The sequence below is a fragment of the Humulus lupulus genome, chromosome 2 (assembly GCF_963169125.1).
Source record: "Humulus lupulus chromosome 2, drHumLupu1.1, whole genome shotgun sequence".
Classification (NCBI taxonomy): domain Eukaryota; kingdom Viridiplantae; phylum Streptophyta; class Magnoliopsida; order Rosales; family Cannabaceae; genus Humulus; species Humulus lupulus.
In genome coordinates this window covers 172802598-172818560 of record NC_084794.1, presented here as the reverse complement: position 1 = coordinate 172818560, position 15963 = coordinate 172802598, and the positions used below count along the sequence as shown (strand labels likewise).

General features: G+C 40.6%; 1 protein-coding gene across 1 annotated transcript; it reads left to right on the top strand.

Moving 5' to 3' along the window:
- Nucleotides 1-8563: 8563 nt before the first annotated feature.
- LOC133814935 (uncharacterized) lies at nt 8564-11155 on the top strand. The gene has a single exon (XM_062247836.1). It carries the CDS (start codon nt 8564-8566, stop codon nt 11153-11155), a length of 2592 nt encoding a protein of 863 aa, XP_062103820.1.
- Nucleotides 11156-15963: the final 4808 nt, after the last annotated feature.

The following is a 15963-nucleotide window of genomic DNA, read 5'->3' as shown; positions in this document are numbered from 1 at the left end:
ACGATGGATTTTGTGGTGGGGTTTCCCAGGACTGTTGCTCAACATGATTCTATTTAGGTTATAGTGGATCGCTACACCAAGTCAGCTCACTTCTTGCCAGTGAGGACTACTTATACAGTTGACCAGTATGTAGATCTCTATGTGAGAGGGATCGTACACCTCCATGGAGCACTGAGGTCGATCGTGTCAGATCGAGACCCCACTTTTACTTCCAAGTTCTGGGGAGTTTACAAAAGGCCATGGGAACATAGTTGAATTTCAGTACTGCTTATCATCCCCAGACAGATGGACAATCTAAGAGGACGATCTAGATATTAGAGGACATGATGTGTGCATGTGTGCTAGACTTTGGTGGATCCTGGAGTAAGTATCTACCTTTGATAGAGTTTTCCTACAATAATAGTTATCAGTCTACCTGTAACGACCCAAAATCACTAATAAGGCTCAAGGGCCTTGATTAGTGTGCCGGGAGGGCATAATTGGTTTATGTGTGAATTATTAACTTAATGCATGATTATATGATAAGCATGCTAGTAAAGTTATATGAATATAAATGCGATTATATGCTTTAATTGTGAGAACCGCATTATTATGTGGGTAAATCTGCAGCAAGCGACTTGAGGCAATTCTAGGGAGCTAGTTAGCTGGAAAGTCACAACGGGGCTTAATACTTGACTTTGAGTAAGTCAAGGAGTATTTTAAGTATTGGATGGTTATTTAGGTTATCAAGTGATGGAAATAAATAATTGGAGATATATTTGAGGTTAGGAAGTCTAGGTGGGAATACTGGGGAATTTTACCATTTCGCCCTCGGGGACGTTTCTGGTACCCCGAGCCTCGGGATTAACTTAATTACCTAAGGATAGACTAAATAGAAACTCAGAACTCAGTGGAAACCAAGGAGCCGACCTTCCCTCTATCTCCCTTTCTCTATCTAAGAACACTACAGAAAACTTGGGGAAAACTCAGCTGGAATATAGTGGATTGAGCTGGAGTTTTAGAGGATTAAACCAGTGATCAGCTTAGGAGTTAATTCAGAGTTAAGGTAAGTTATAAGCTTTGTGCATGGTGATTAATTCTGTGTTTTTTGGCTGGTTTTTTAGGTGTTTATGGATTTTGATATTGAAGGGTTGGATTGAAGCTGAAACTTGGGAGTTAGCTCAGAAACCTTTTAGAAAGCTAGTTCATCAAAGAAGGTAAGCTCGAATTTATGGTTTAATGGCTGAACTTTAGTGTTTCCATGATTGGTTTTGATGTTTTAAGCTTTTTAAGTTTCAGAGATTGAAGTGAGATTTTGGTGAGTCTCTAGGTTAAGTTTTTGATGGGTTGTGTTGCTGGAATTGTGTTGGAAGCTTTGTGATAATTGAGTTGTGGAATCTGGATAGTTTTGGATAGGTTTGAGTGAGGTTTGAGAGTAAAAAATGGAGGTTTTTCTGGGTTCGAAGGGGTTGGGCCGCATCATAGTTCTTGGTGAGCCGCGACCCTCTTGAGCTTATGGTTGCTGGAGATGGAGGGCGGGCCGCGGCCCGTGTCTGGTTCTGAGCCTAGATGGGCTCTGTTTGGGGGCTATGCCGTGGCATGGGTGGCTTGAGCCGCGACCCTTACGGGATTTTGGGACTTTACGCATGGGAATTTTACTGGGTGCTCGGGATTGAATCTACTACTGTATTTTGTGGAATTAAATGTTCCGAAGACTAGAAATTTATCTAGAAGCCCTTTTACGATTATTGATGGTATCCCTTATCTTGGTTGTGACTAGGTAATAAGCTAGGGCTCGGGGATCGGATTGTACTCAAGAGGCATCGCTCGTAGTAAGTACACTTGGGAACTAAAGGTAAGAAAACTGCACCCGGTTGTGGATTTATAATGGGACTAAGGGTTCCCTATTTTGTATGCTTTGAAAGGATGGTATTATGCCATGTAAACAGTAAACCAACGGACTAAGAGTGCCGAAGTTTACACTAGTGCACAGGGCGCGGCTCGGCCACTGGTAACTGAGGACAGCTTATTATGCACTGAGCTCGGTTTAAGCGGGCTGGAGTCAGTGGGGTAAACAGAGGGTGCGACCTAAGGCGTCGACCTTGATTATTATGTGATTTGTTTGTTATTATTGATTGATGGATTGTTATGTTGTATAGCTGAGTGATGATTAGCAGATTCTTTGGTTGAATCTTCATGCTTTGTGATTACTGTGGTATGTTAAGTGTATGAACATGCTTAAAGGGTTATCCAAATGTTATTACTGCTTGTTATATAATGTGATATGTTTTCTTTCTGGGCCTTGGCTCACGGGTGCTTCGTGGTGCAGGTAAAGGCAAGGGCAAGATTGATCAACCCTGATTTGGAGAGCTCTGAGAGTAGAATGTACATGATCATCTGCTCAGCCACCACGGTTGAGAGGGAGACAGGAACAGGAGAACCAGAAATGTCTGTTTTTCCCTTAGAGTGGCTAATGATTGTTTAAACTTTGGAAATTTTGCAAACTGACTTTTGAACACTGTTCCTTTTTGGGATCCCATGTGTAAAAATGTTTAGTTATATGAAATGTACCCTTTTGAGACCAAAACCTTTTAACCCTAGTTCATTAGTGGTTTCTGTATCACGTTTTTCACTAAATTACTTGATTAGCAATTCTTGCACCTTTATAAGTACACAGTGTAGCGGTCTTGGCTATCCAGGGCGTTACACTACCATTGGGGTTGCACCTTATGAGATGTTGTGCGGTAGGAAATGCAGATCTCCCATTCATTGGGATGAGACAGGAAAAAAGAGATACTTAGGTCCTGAGGCAGTTCAGAGGACTAGTGAGGCCATTGAGAAGATTAGATCTCTGATGCTTGCTTCTCATAATAGATAGAAAAGTTATGCAGATCCCAAGCGCATGAACGTGGAGTTCTAGGTGGGAGACTATGTTTTCCTTAGAGTCTCGCCATGGAAAAGGGTGAGAAGATTTGAGAAGAAGGGAAAACTGAGCCCTAGATTTGTAGGTCCATTTGAGATCTTGGAGAGGATTGGTCAGGTGGTTTACAGGTTAGCCTTACCCCTAGCATTGTCAGACGTGCATAACGTGTTTCATGTTTAAGCTTTTCAGAGGTATGTATCTGATGTGACTTATGTTTTGAGCTACGAAGATTTGGAGCTTGAGGCAGATCTCTCCTTTGAGGAACAACCAGTTCAGATACTTGACAGAAAGGACAAGGTCCTCAGGAATAAGACGATACCTTTGGTTAAGGTATTGTGGAGGAACAACAAGGTCGAGGAAGTGACCTGGGAGCTGGGGTCAGATATGCAGAATCAGTATTCTGAGCTGTTCAGGTAAATTTCAAGGACAAAATTTCTGTAAGGAGGGGATAGTTGTAATGCCCTAAAATCCCTAATGCAGTTTAATTGTTGGATTAGTAGGCCGGGAGGGCCATAATTGATTTATTATGCCATTAAATGATTACGTTCATGTTTATGTGAATTATATTATAATATGATTTTAAATGCATGCATGTGGATCCACATTTCATCATAGGGGCATTTTGGTAATTTGGCATGTTGAGGGAGTAATTGTGTATTTTCATGCATGTTGGTGAACCATATTTGAGGCCACATAATAATGTGGATTTGTTCGAGCCATTCAGCATGAGACAATCTTTGAGTGCAAGTTAGCGGTTTGGTCATAACAGGATTAAGTTCGGGGCTCGGGGTTTCAATTCCTAAGGCTCGGGATCGAATCTACTCACTGTATGGGTACAATTCGGGGTCCCAGGAGTGAGGTTTAGGTCAAGACCCTTTTATTGTTGATTTTCATTAATGAAGGTTATAATTGGTTATGATTAGGTAACCGCTAAGTAATCAAAAGGTCGATCATTCTCAAGGGTTGTTCTTTTACTATTTCTCGCTCGAACCAAAGGTAAGAAAACTGCACCCCATATGTGACATGCATGGTTATTCATGAGGCATGTTGAGTGTTTAAATGTGGACATTGATTGCATAAAAAAATCTTAGCAAATCTTGCTCACTTGTGCATGGCACTGACTAATTAGTCAGAATTGGCAATGGTGTCAGTATTAACTGTGAAGCTGTGACTCACTAGTCAAGTTCGGCAGTAGTACTGAACACTGGTCGCATGGTATTAACTAATAAGTCATGAACGGTCTTAGCATGTTTAACGCAAGCCAACAAAGATTATATCTAATCGACATCTGCCTTGAATGACTCATAATGAGCATTAATGCCGGACCGGCCTCAAGTTCGATGAAAACTAAAAGCGCTTGTCTAGCCTATGGCTAGTTACTTAGAGCCAGGGCCAGAGGCCCAGGTGACTGCTTTGTCACATGGGTATGGGTGCTTAGCCCTAGTGACTTACTCACTAGTCACCATCTGTTTAAGCTAGTGACTTACTCATCAGTCATTCATCTGTTTAAGCTAGTGACTACCCGTCAGTCACTCATCTGTTTAAGCAAGTGACTACCCATCAGTCACTCATTTGTTTATGGTGGTGACTTACTCATCAGTCACTAATCTGATTAGGGATAAAAGCCCCATCATGATTAAATAGAACCTCAAAGTGATATTCATTCATTTGTTCAAGGCTATAAGCTTTGTATGATTATCTTAATCATCATTTGATATTATTTACATGCAGTAATGAGTTTTCTTGCTGGGCTTTGGCTCATGGGTGCTATGTGGTGCAGGTAAAGGGAAAGAAAAGCTCACCCAACCTTGAGTGGAGAGCTTAGGTGGGGATGTGTACATATGCGACCGCTTGACCACCACGACCAAGGAGTTCTCAGAGGAACTAGGGGGTTAACTCTATTTTGCCGCTTAGGTCGGCGGGTTCTAATTTTACATTGCAATGACCATTTTGGATTGTAAATAACTTGTAAACGTTTTTATGGGCCCATGAACATTTTTATGTTTTAAATAAAATATATCATTTCCTTTTGATTGGTTTTTCACCTTAACCTATTAATAACACCTAGATGCACATTTATAACCAAAGAACTCGATTAGTGAGTTAAGCACGGTTCAAAGTTCACAGTAACAGTCTTGGAGTAACTAGGGCGTTACACTAGACTTTTAGCTTCACTCTTTATTTTAGGATCCTCACTTATTTCTACAAGTTCAAGCAAAACATCTCTTATTGTTGAAGTTTGAAATATAATTGTTTGATAAGTGCAGTTTTAATGATATTTTCTTAATTTCCTTCAGCCACGTGGGACCCACAGATTATCTTGATTATCTCACTTTCTTCTCTTGTGTGTATCACACACCAATCTTAGGGAGAGTTTGTCACACGCACGAGTGGGGAAGTTTCTACAATTATTGGACATGAAAATTCAAGTTTTTAAACACCAAAATTGGTTTTTCTACACTACAAAAATGGAATATCATTCGAATATTAAAATACAAAATTAAATTAATTAGTTTTTAATTATTATTTAAATTATATTTTTTTGATTAATTTTGAAAATTGTAGAACCATTAAGAATAGAGGTGTTTGCTCTTTATTTTAAACACACTTTAATTAGAAGAATTACTTGGTATTATTTTTGGAGTGAATTTTAGAGAAAATTAGAGAGTTTTTGTTCTTCAACTATATTATTCTTCATCTCTTTCTTTATTTTCTCTAAGAATTCTTGTGCTTTTTTATTTAATCATGTTTAACTATATTTTTATATATGTTAAGGGTGATTTCAAAGCCCTAAATATGATTTCTTGCTATTAATAATTTTCATTGTTATTTTATTCCCAATGTCAAATTGATTATATTAATCTATGCTTAATTCTATGATTATTGTTTAGATCTTATTCAGTAGAGCTCCTAAATAGAGTTTTTCTTTAATCTACTATCATTTTGGAATTTTTTATTCACCTAATAGCTTAGAATTCTAGGTTTTGAGTAATAAATTGTAATTGAGATTAATGTCAAAGTTGGTTTTAACTATGGTGATGAATATGACCTATGTTAAATAGATTACATGTTTATGAATTTATTGCTTAGACTAGCTTATCTCCACTGTGTTTAATGCTTATATTAAATTAAATATTTGATGTTTTCCTTTAGGTTATTTAATAGATAAAATTAATTAAGAGTGTTTGTTTTAATTAATTATATTGCGAGATTGAGGTAATGACGGTTTCATATTATCTACGATTATTAATTTGATAGGGAATACGATTTAATGATATTATTAATTGTATGAATGATTGTTTAGTGGTGGAGAATGCCTTCTTTGCTACTTTAATTATTATATCTTTTGTTGATTGCTTTGTTTTTATTTTTATAATTCATAAATTCCCTTTTATTAACTTTGTTGATTGAATAATAAATTGAATTAATAGGTTTCATGGGATCAACTCTTACTACAACTATACTGAAATAGTTGGTATATATTAAATAAATAATAGTTAAATTGGGTACCGCGAACGACACATATCATTGTTCTAACACTTTCAATGTGACTTTCCCAATGAGGATGAGGTAATGATTTCACAGTCAAAGTAGATATGATATTTTTCAATATTGTTTATCATTTGAGTGAAAAAGAGAATAATGAATATATGCATTGTAAAACACCAAGAAATGATATAGCTTTAACACAAGAATCAACAATATCTCAAAACACTAAATTAAGACTATGACAACCACAAGGTGTATATAACGCTTTAGGATTTATATCTAATAATATTTTTTGTATACCTTGGTGCTTTCCTTTCATGTTAGATCCATTATCATATCCATGTCCTCTTATATCATTGATGTCAAGTTTCAAATTGTGAATTTTTTTTGTAAGTTCACCAAAGAGACCATTCCCTGAAGTATCATCCACTTTCAAAAATCCCAAAAACTATTCTTCCAATCTTATTGGGCTAGCTGAAATATCTACACACCTGAATATGAGAGACATTTGTTCTTGATGACTTACATGAGGAGTGCAATCAAGTATAACTAAAAATATTTTGCTTCTTAAATTTTTTTCAAAATTGTATTTTTAACTTCATTTGCCAACAATTTTATCAACTCATTTTTAATATTATGTCCCAAATAATAATTGTGAATTATTTTGAATACGTCAAACATGTTCTTGCATTGTTTGATCAAATTCAGCAATCATTTCAATCAAACTCAAAATATTTCTATTTTTTTCTTGGTAGATCTTTTCTTTGCTTCCACGAATGGCCAAATTGTTCTTAGTTAGATTTTTGACAATTACAATTATTCTTACTAAAACATTCATATAATGTTCTTTCTCTTTATTAAGTCTTTCCTGAGCTTCTTTATCAACTGTTTGTTCTTTAATAATCTTAATTTTAAATAAAAGCATTCACTCATATTAACTATATGTTCATTACTTGTTTCATTGCTCTTCAACTTATCACTTAGATGTTTTCAATCTTTAGTTCCTTTTGTTACCCAATTGGTTCATTATACTAGATTTTTTACCAAACAATTTACAAAAAAAATAATATACTTTATAAAAATATTTTGAATACACCAAGCACCTTCTATCATATTTTTTCTCAATTTGACAACTTTCTTATAAAATAAGAAGTAGAAAAGTGTTTGCCATTTTCATCTTTTGGGAAATTGAAATAAATTACTCTAATTGGACCCTTTTCTACTAATAAGTCTATTAATTTAGAATTAATATTTTCCCATCTTCCCGGTTTATAAATATAATCTAAATTATCTTTAAGATTTCTAGTCCATGCTCTCGTCAATATTTTCTTGACATTTTTTTACAACCATTACATTATCACACATTTCATCATCTCCTAAATTATTTAAATTTGATTGTTCTTTAGTTTCTTTACTTGAATTACTTTCATCTTTTTTGTTAGTGATAATGAATTTTTCTAAAGATCCTCTTTGAGAGTTTATTAAACTTTCTACTCTTCATTTTTTTCTTAAGCATTTCATGACCGATAGATATTTTCTACCAAACATACTTCAATTTTAGTTACAACAAAACTAAAAAAAAATCACAATAAATTCGATAAAAAATAAATAAAAATTAAACTATTGCATAAAATAACAATTAATAACAATAAAAAGTGTATGTGTTGGGCCCAAAATGTTCGGCCCAAAAACCCTTTCCTCATTTATCGAATATTCAAAACGGAACGTTTTGGCGTATAGAAGCTCCGAAGGCAGAAGCTGTGGGTCAGAGGCGGTCCGTGTCTCTGACCCCCAAACGAGACACTCAAAGTCGGTATTTTTGGAGGGAAATTCAGTTATTTCTTCCCCCCATTCCAGGGTTCGCTTGAACCAACTAACTGTTTTACATATTTTGTCCTATAAATATAAGATTCATAGGAGGGAAATGGGATCGAACTTTGAACTGACTTAAAAATCGGAGTGTCTTTCTTGCAGGTGATCCCGACGAGTCAAAGGCAAATTTCATCACCGGAATAGTGACTGAGCATCGTCCATTGTTGGGAGGAACCTCCAGATATAGAAAGACAAATTGTTGCCCCAACAATTGGCGCCGTCTGTGGGAACCGAAAAACATTTCGTCCTTAGCCACGTCGTCGAACCAAGAAATCAAGATCCTCTACGAACCCAGAAATCATGCCACCAAAAGGCAATGGAGTTTCCGGTCCAGTCGCACAGAGCGTCCCTCCGGTGGACATGAGCGACCAGATCGACAGGATGTGTCGCCTGGTGGAAGCGAGCCAGCAGCGGTCCGACGAAGCAATCAAGACATTGGCCGAAGCCCAAGCTAGGCTCGAAGCCGAGATTGCTGAGCTGCACAGATCCGCTGACACAACACGCAACACCCAAGCCCACAACAATCTTGATTCTGGCAGATCTGAAGTTCCAATCGACCGCGTTAATTCCCCTCATCAAAACATGAACCTAGGTAACGAAAGATCCCAAGGCATCCCGCCATCCTCCGGGGCCGAAGAGCGACGAGCCCCAACCTTTGACACGCATGGGCAGACGGAAGCAGAACCCACCAGATCCGCTCAGCCAGCAGCCGAAATCCAGCCTCAACGCACCACACCTCAAGCCACGCACGATTCTCCCTCTGAAGCTCGTGTTCCCTCGATCCGGTTCTTAGACAGTTGGAAAGAAGACATAATGAGGGAAATGATGCAGAAGTTCTCAAATGGGCGATCAGCCTACACTACCGAGCATTTGGATCTAGTATCAAGAACCACTGAGAAATCGCCTTTCTCGGAATGGATTCAGAATGAGCCAAAGCCTCGAGACTTCATCATCCCTTCCCTGCCTGCGTTCAATGGAAATGGAGATCCGCTAAACCATTTATTCCAATTTCAACAGAAGATGGCATTAGAAGCTAATAACAAAGCTATTCAGTGCAAAGTCTTTTCAACGACTTTCTCCGGGCCAGCTCTGTTATGGTTCCGACAATTAAAGCCCGGGTCACTCAACAGTTTTAGTGATCTCCGACAGACCTTTTTACAACAATACAGTGCGAACCGAGAGGCACCTAGAACAATGGCTGATCTCTATCGGATTGAACAGGTGGAGAATGAACATCCGAAAGCATACTTACAGCGTTTCATTGACCTCGTGCATCAAATCCACGACCTCGATCCAATCACCGTAGCAAATCTCTTCGTCAAAAGCTTGCAGGTGGGATATCTTTTACGTGAGAATCTCACCATGACGCCACCATACGACATGGCAGACATGCAGACCCGAGCCAAGGGCGTCTTCAAGGTCTTGGAATTTCGAGAACGCACACAGAAGAAGTCTGCACTCATCTCTGCTCCACCAACAAATAATCCTCCGCCACCTGCTTGGGATGACAAGAGGAAGCAGAACCAAACAGATCACACGAAGGAAGGAAAAAGGCCAAGACAGGATAGACAGTCATCACGATACCCGTCCTTCGAATACACCGTCCCGCAAGAAGTCATTTATGAAGAAAATAAAGATAGACCTATCTGGCGAGAGCCCTACAAAATTACCACTCCTTCTGCCAGAAGGGATAAAAGCAGATACTGTCTCTTCCACAAAGATCACAGTCATACGATCGCTGAATGCCACAACTTGAACAATCAGATCCAAGCCCTCATGAGGAGTGGGAGGCTTACCCAATACATCAAGGAGACGGGCAGACCCGGCACCTCGCGGCATAATCCCGCTTCTGCCCCCGCTCCACAAGCGTTAGACCCCGTGCACGCAGCCTCTGACAGCACCCAGGAGCCTCTTAAGCAAGTCCCTATGATCCACGGGATCGTAGAACTCACTGACAATCAAGAGCATATCACCAAAATCCAGAAAAGGATGGAAGAACGAGTGAAGCATTACAAATCATTAGGCCACACGGTCAATCTTGTCACCTCAGAAGACATAAGTTATCCAACCTCTGCAATCACCTTCACCGACGATGACCTGAAGGGCATACACCTACCCCATGATGATCCACTCATCATTTCCCTACAAGTTGACCATTGCCAGCTGGGCAGGGTCCTAATCGATGGAGGTAGTGGGGTCGACATCCTCTTCTGGGAAGCCTTCCAGAAAATGGGGCTAGAGGAGAGTCAAATCCGGCCCTCCACCACACCCATTTTGGGATTCAATAGCCAAAGAGTATATCCGAAAGGCGTCATCCGATTGGCCGCGGTGGCCGCGGAACGCGCCCTGCCAATAGATTTTCTCATTATAGATTCCACCACGAGCTACAACGCCATCATGGGGAGAAATTGGATCCACCGGATGCAGGGGGTAGTCTCTACTCTACATCAAGTGATGCAGTGTCAATCACCCAACGGGCGCCACACCGTCGACATCAAGGGCTGCCAGAAGCAGGCCAGAAAGTGCTTCCTTACCCTGAAAGAAATAAATAGCTCTGGCATTGCTTCCCATAACAACTCCCATGACAAATTGAAATTACAGCAGGACTTACCAGCATGCCTAAAAGGAATCGATCTAGAGGAAGACCAAGAAAAACCCCTAGTTACGCTAGATACCTTAGAACAAGTGGGTCTAGACGACGATGACCCCTCTAAGATAGTGCTGGTAAGTACCAAGCTCTCTGAAGAAGAAAGACAGACCCTCATACGATTTCTCAAGACCAGAATGAGAACTTTCGCCTGGTCTCCATATGACATACCCGGAATAGACCCCTCCGTCATGAGTCACAGCCTAAATATCTCCAACAACTTCCCACCTATCAAGCAGAAGTAGAGGAGGTTTGCTCCAGAGGTGAATCAAGTCATACAAGAGGAGGTCCAACGGCTCCTGAGCACAGGGGCAATCGAAGAATGCTTATATCCCAGTTGGCTTGCCAACCCCGTCGTGGTCCCAAAGAAGAATGGGAAAAAGAGAGTATGCATAGACTACACAAATTTAAACAAAGCATGTCCCAAAGATAGCTACCCTCTACCGAAGATCGATCAGATGATAGACGCCTGACAGGATACGAAAGAATGAGCTTCCTCGACGCTTACTCTGGATATAATCAGATCCCCATGAAATAAGAAGATCAGATTCACACGGCTTTCATAACAGAAGGTGGTTTATATTGATACAAAGTTATGCCCTTCGGTCTAAAGAATGTAGGCGCAACGTACCAAAGGATGATGCACAAGCTGTTTTCCTCATTGCTCGGGAGAAATATGGAGGTTTATATTGACGACATGGTCATCAAGTCCAAACAAAGCTCTTCACATATAGACGACTTGACCGAGTGCTACGACAGCCTTGATACTTATAAAATGAAATTAAACCCCTCTAAATGCGTCTTTGGGGTGTCCTCTGGATAGTTCTTGGGGTACGTCGTCAGTCAGAGGGGCATTGAGGCGAACCCAACACAGATTGCATCCCTCTCAGAATTCAAAGAGCCCCGAACCATTCGAGACATACAGGCTCTGATGGGCAAAGTAGTAGCATTAAGTTGATTCATATCATGAATGTCTGACCGTTGCCAGCCCTTCTTGCAGTGCATAAAGAAATCTACCAACACCACCTGGGGACCAGAGCAAAGAAAAGCGTTGGAAGAATTGAAAACTTATTTGAGCTCCCCTCCTATATTGAGCTCCCCCATAGCTAATGAAGATTTATTCTTGTACCTGTCTGTCTCACAATTCGCTGTGAGTTCTGTTCTCTTCCGAGAAGAAGATAATCGTCAGAGGCCAGTGTTCTACTATAGCAAGATGCTCCTGGACGCTGAGACTCATTACAGTATGATGGAAAAATTGGCACTCGCACTCCTTATGGAAAAGAAGAAGTTACGACAATATTTTGATAGCCACACCATCATTGTATATACAGACTATCCATTAAAGCAAGTATTGAGTAAGCTCGACCTCTCTAGAAGGTTATCTAAATGGGAAATTAAGCTAGGGACGTATGATATTCAGTTCTCGCCACGAAAAGCAAAAAAAGGACAGGTACTAGCTGACTTCCTGGTGGAAATTCAGTCGTTCACCCCTGACACTCTGCCAGAATTGTTAGAGTTAGAAGATCAATGGGTGTGGACGATGCATACTGACGGAGCATCCAATTCCCAAGGGGCTGGTATTGGCATCGTATTAGAGGCTCCCTCGGGCCTCAAAATCGAAGAAGCCATTCGTTTAGAGCAATCCACGACGAATAATGAAGCAGAATATGAGGCACTAATCTATGGTTTAGAACTAGCACGAGAAATGGGCATCCAACGTCTGAATGTCAGAGGAGACTCATAGCTTATGATAGAGTAAGTGGCTGGAAATTTCGATACTAAAGCACCCCATCTGGCTAGCCTTCTACAGAAGGTAACTGACTTGCGATCACATTTTCACCAGTTTGGGCTCATACAAGTACCTAGGGAACAAAATCAGAAGGTCGATGCCCTTGCCAAATTAGCCTCTGCAGGAGGTTGCACGCGCCAATCATCCATATCTATAAGCCGATCAAGCAAAGACATGGAAGTCTATTCAACCTCATCAGAACCTGAATGCTAGATGGATCCAATCATAAGATACTTGTCCACCTCCGAACTCCCACCTAATCCAAAAGATGCAAAACTTTTGCGCCTTCGGGCACAACGCTATTCCATAATCCATGGCACGCTATACCGCAAGTCCTTCAACGACCCCTACCTACGGTGTTTGCGTCCATCAGAAGCTAAAAAATTGCTAGAAGAGATACATGAGGGGACATGTGGAAATCACACAGGGGGATGGAGTCTGGCACATAAAGCACTTACAGCAGGGTATTACTGGCCATACATGATGACAGAAGCACGTGACTATGCCAAAAAATGCGACAAGTGCCAACGATTTGCACCCACCATCCATCAACCTGCTTAAACCTTACACTCCATCGTTGCACCTTGGCCTTTTGCAAAATGGGGTATGGATGTGGTAGGTGAACTACCTAAGGCTGCTAGAGGAAGACGGTATGCTCTTGTAGCCACTGATTACTTCACGAAATGGGTTGTGGCAGAGGCATACGTCATGGTCAGCAAAATAGACACTATGTCCTTCATCTGGAAGCATATCATATGTCAATTTGGGATACCATGGGAGATAGTCGTGGACAATAGAACTTCATTCCAAAATGCGAAGGTACAAGAACTATGCAACACATACAAGATCAAGCTTAGCTTTGCCTCTGTCACTTACCCACAAGGCAACGGTCAAGCAGAAGCTTCCAACAAAGTTATCTTTGCCAACATTAAGAAGAACTTGGAAGATAAAAAAGGAGCATGGGCAGAAGAATTACCAAAAGTGTTATGGGCATATAGGACAGCAAAAAGATCCTCCACGGGAGAATCTCCCTACGCCATGGTATATGGAACAGAGGCCATCATCCCAACAGAAGTAGGCCTACCTACACTTCGGACATAGATCGCATCTGATCAAACAACAAACAACATTCAACTACTGCACAACCTAGACCTTCTAGAAGAAATACGTACGGTAGCACAATTACGACTAGAAAATTATCAAAAGGCTGCAGAGCGCTACTACAACAAAAGAGTCCACTCACGCACATTTCGGGAAGGCGATTGGGTTCTGCGCAAGGTCACAGGCAACAAGAAGAAGCTAGAACCTAATTGGGAAGGGCCTTTCGAAATCATAAAAATACTAGGCAGAGGGTCTTACACCCTAAAGAATGTACGTAGTGGGAAAATTGTACCCCGCACTTGGAATTCAATGTCTTTGAAACAATATTATTGTTAATAGTTGTACTGTGTTATTCGAAAGTAATACAACAACTTTCCATTTTTTCACATTATTTTAAATTTCTCTTGTACATTCAATTGCTTGGCATTATTTCTCATGACATCACACTGAACCAGACACGTGACAATGAACATCTCACTCGAAAAATCCTCTCAAATGTATCCCCACCTACCCTTGTTAAAAAAAAAAACAACATTATTCACGTGCACTCAAAAACCACCTATCGCAATGGCTATAAATAAATAACTATCTGAATGCCTGCAGTAATCAACCTTCCATAGCAGTACACCGTATGTCTTTGGTCTCAATACATACGCTGCCCACACCCACAACAAAAAATAATGGCTCCAATAAACAAAGAACAATAATAATGCACGGTGGGGTGCTGCCTCTTACCCCGCAAATTGGCACCAGGCTAAATCTCAGCGGATCGTGGCAGCAAGGCCACTACACACAACCTGCATACACGATCCTACCGCCTCTGCCATTTCACTGGATATTGTGCCGCATTCTAATCTGACTTGACTAAGCTCACAGGGAGCTACGACCAACCATTTCGCAGTCTAATCTGCCCTGACTATGCCGATCTGGCCGTCCGACGGAGGTGCACTGCAAACCCTACCCTCTTACCTGCATAAGAGGAGCACCTCCTGCTGTCTACTCTGCCCTGACTATCGTAGCAGAACCATCAACTGTCACGCTTTGGATTCCTCACCAGTACATACTAACTGGTTTGGCAATCCAAGGCCTGGAAGGAACTTCTCCCGCAGTCGCACCCATATCCTACACAATGGGTGCCTCTGACAGAATACAAGACAACCCAAACAAGCCATCGCTATACCACACGGTATGGGTGCATTGGAAAGATATCTACCTCACAATCTTGACCCTTTTGCCTCTGCCTCGATGCCCGATTCTACGCTTCGTCCCCCGCATTCGGCCAAAATCACATTAACCCCTCTGACCTTGTGGGAAAGTATCAGCCACCAGAGGTCGAACCCCCTCGAATCAGACCGCTACATAACTCCCTATGCGTAAGAAGGTCCACCACTCAACAATAGTGACAACGTCGCATAAATATAGCACTCTTGCCATTATAACTTAAATTAGCAGATGCTAAGCGTGGGCACACATATTTGCTCAATTCCTTTCTTAATAAATAAAAATGAATATTTGTACTATGCACGATCAGAAGGCGATGTGTATTCAAAATGGTAATAAATCAGAAGTTGTTATTTACAAATTATGTTAAATTAACGACAAAATTAATATCTGATTTCATAATTAATCTATTCTCTATGCACAAATATTCTCTTGCCCATGTTTAATCCCATTCAATACGACGCATGTACTCTGCCATCGCACTCTCTAGCTTCGGATGGCCTAACCCATAGCGTTCGCACGATATATAGTACGGGATGCCACTTCTGATAAGTTCCTCCATAGCCCACGTTGAGTAAAGCCACTGTGGATTATCAAAGATTCTCCTCAAAAAGGCAACCTTCGTCCACTCACGGTGCTCACCTGCAACAACAATGTTGTTAGCTCCAACCCATCACCAAAACACTAAGACGGATCGTTCACACGACACTTAACAGGGCATTCTCTCCCACCATCTGTATGATCTTTCGCTGTATCTCGTACGTAACGGCCTGAAGGGTCTAGGAAGCTTCTGATTCGAATAAACCATATGACTCTCACCTGTCATCACGCCTTCAATTAAGTTTTAAACAAAAACGAACATATCCAATACACACACCAAGACAACCAACATGAATCAAAGCTCGATTTGTATTGATAACTTGCTCTATTACAATCGTCTAC

Excerpts from the sequence above, each read along its gene's own strand:
- LOC133814935 (XM_062247836.1), top strand. The coding sequence starts at position 8,564 with ATGCCACCAAAAGGCAATGGAGTTTCCGGTCCAGTCGCACAGAGCGTC.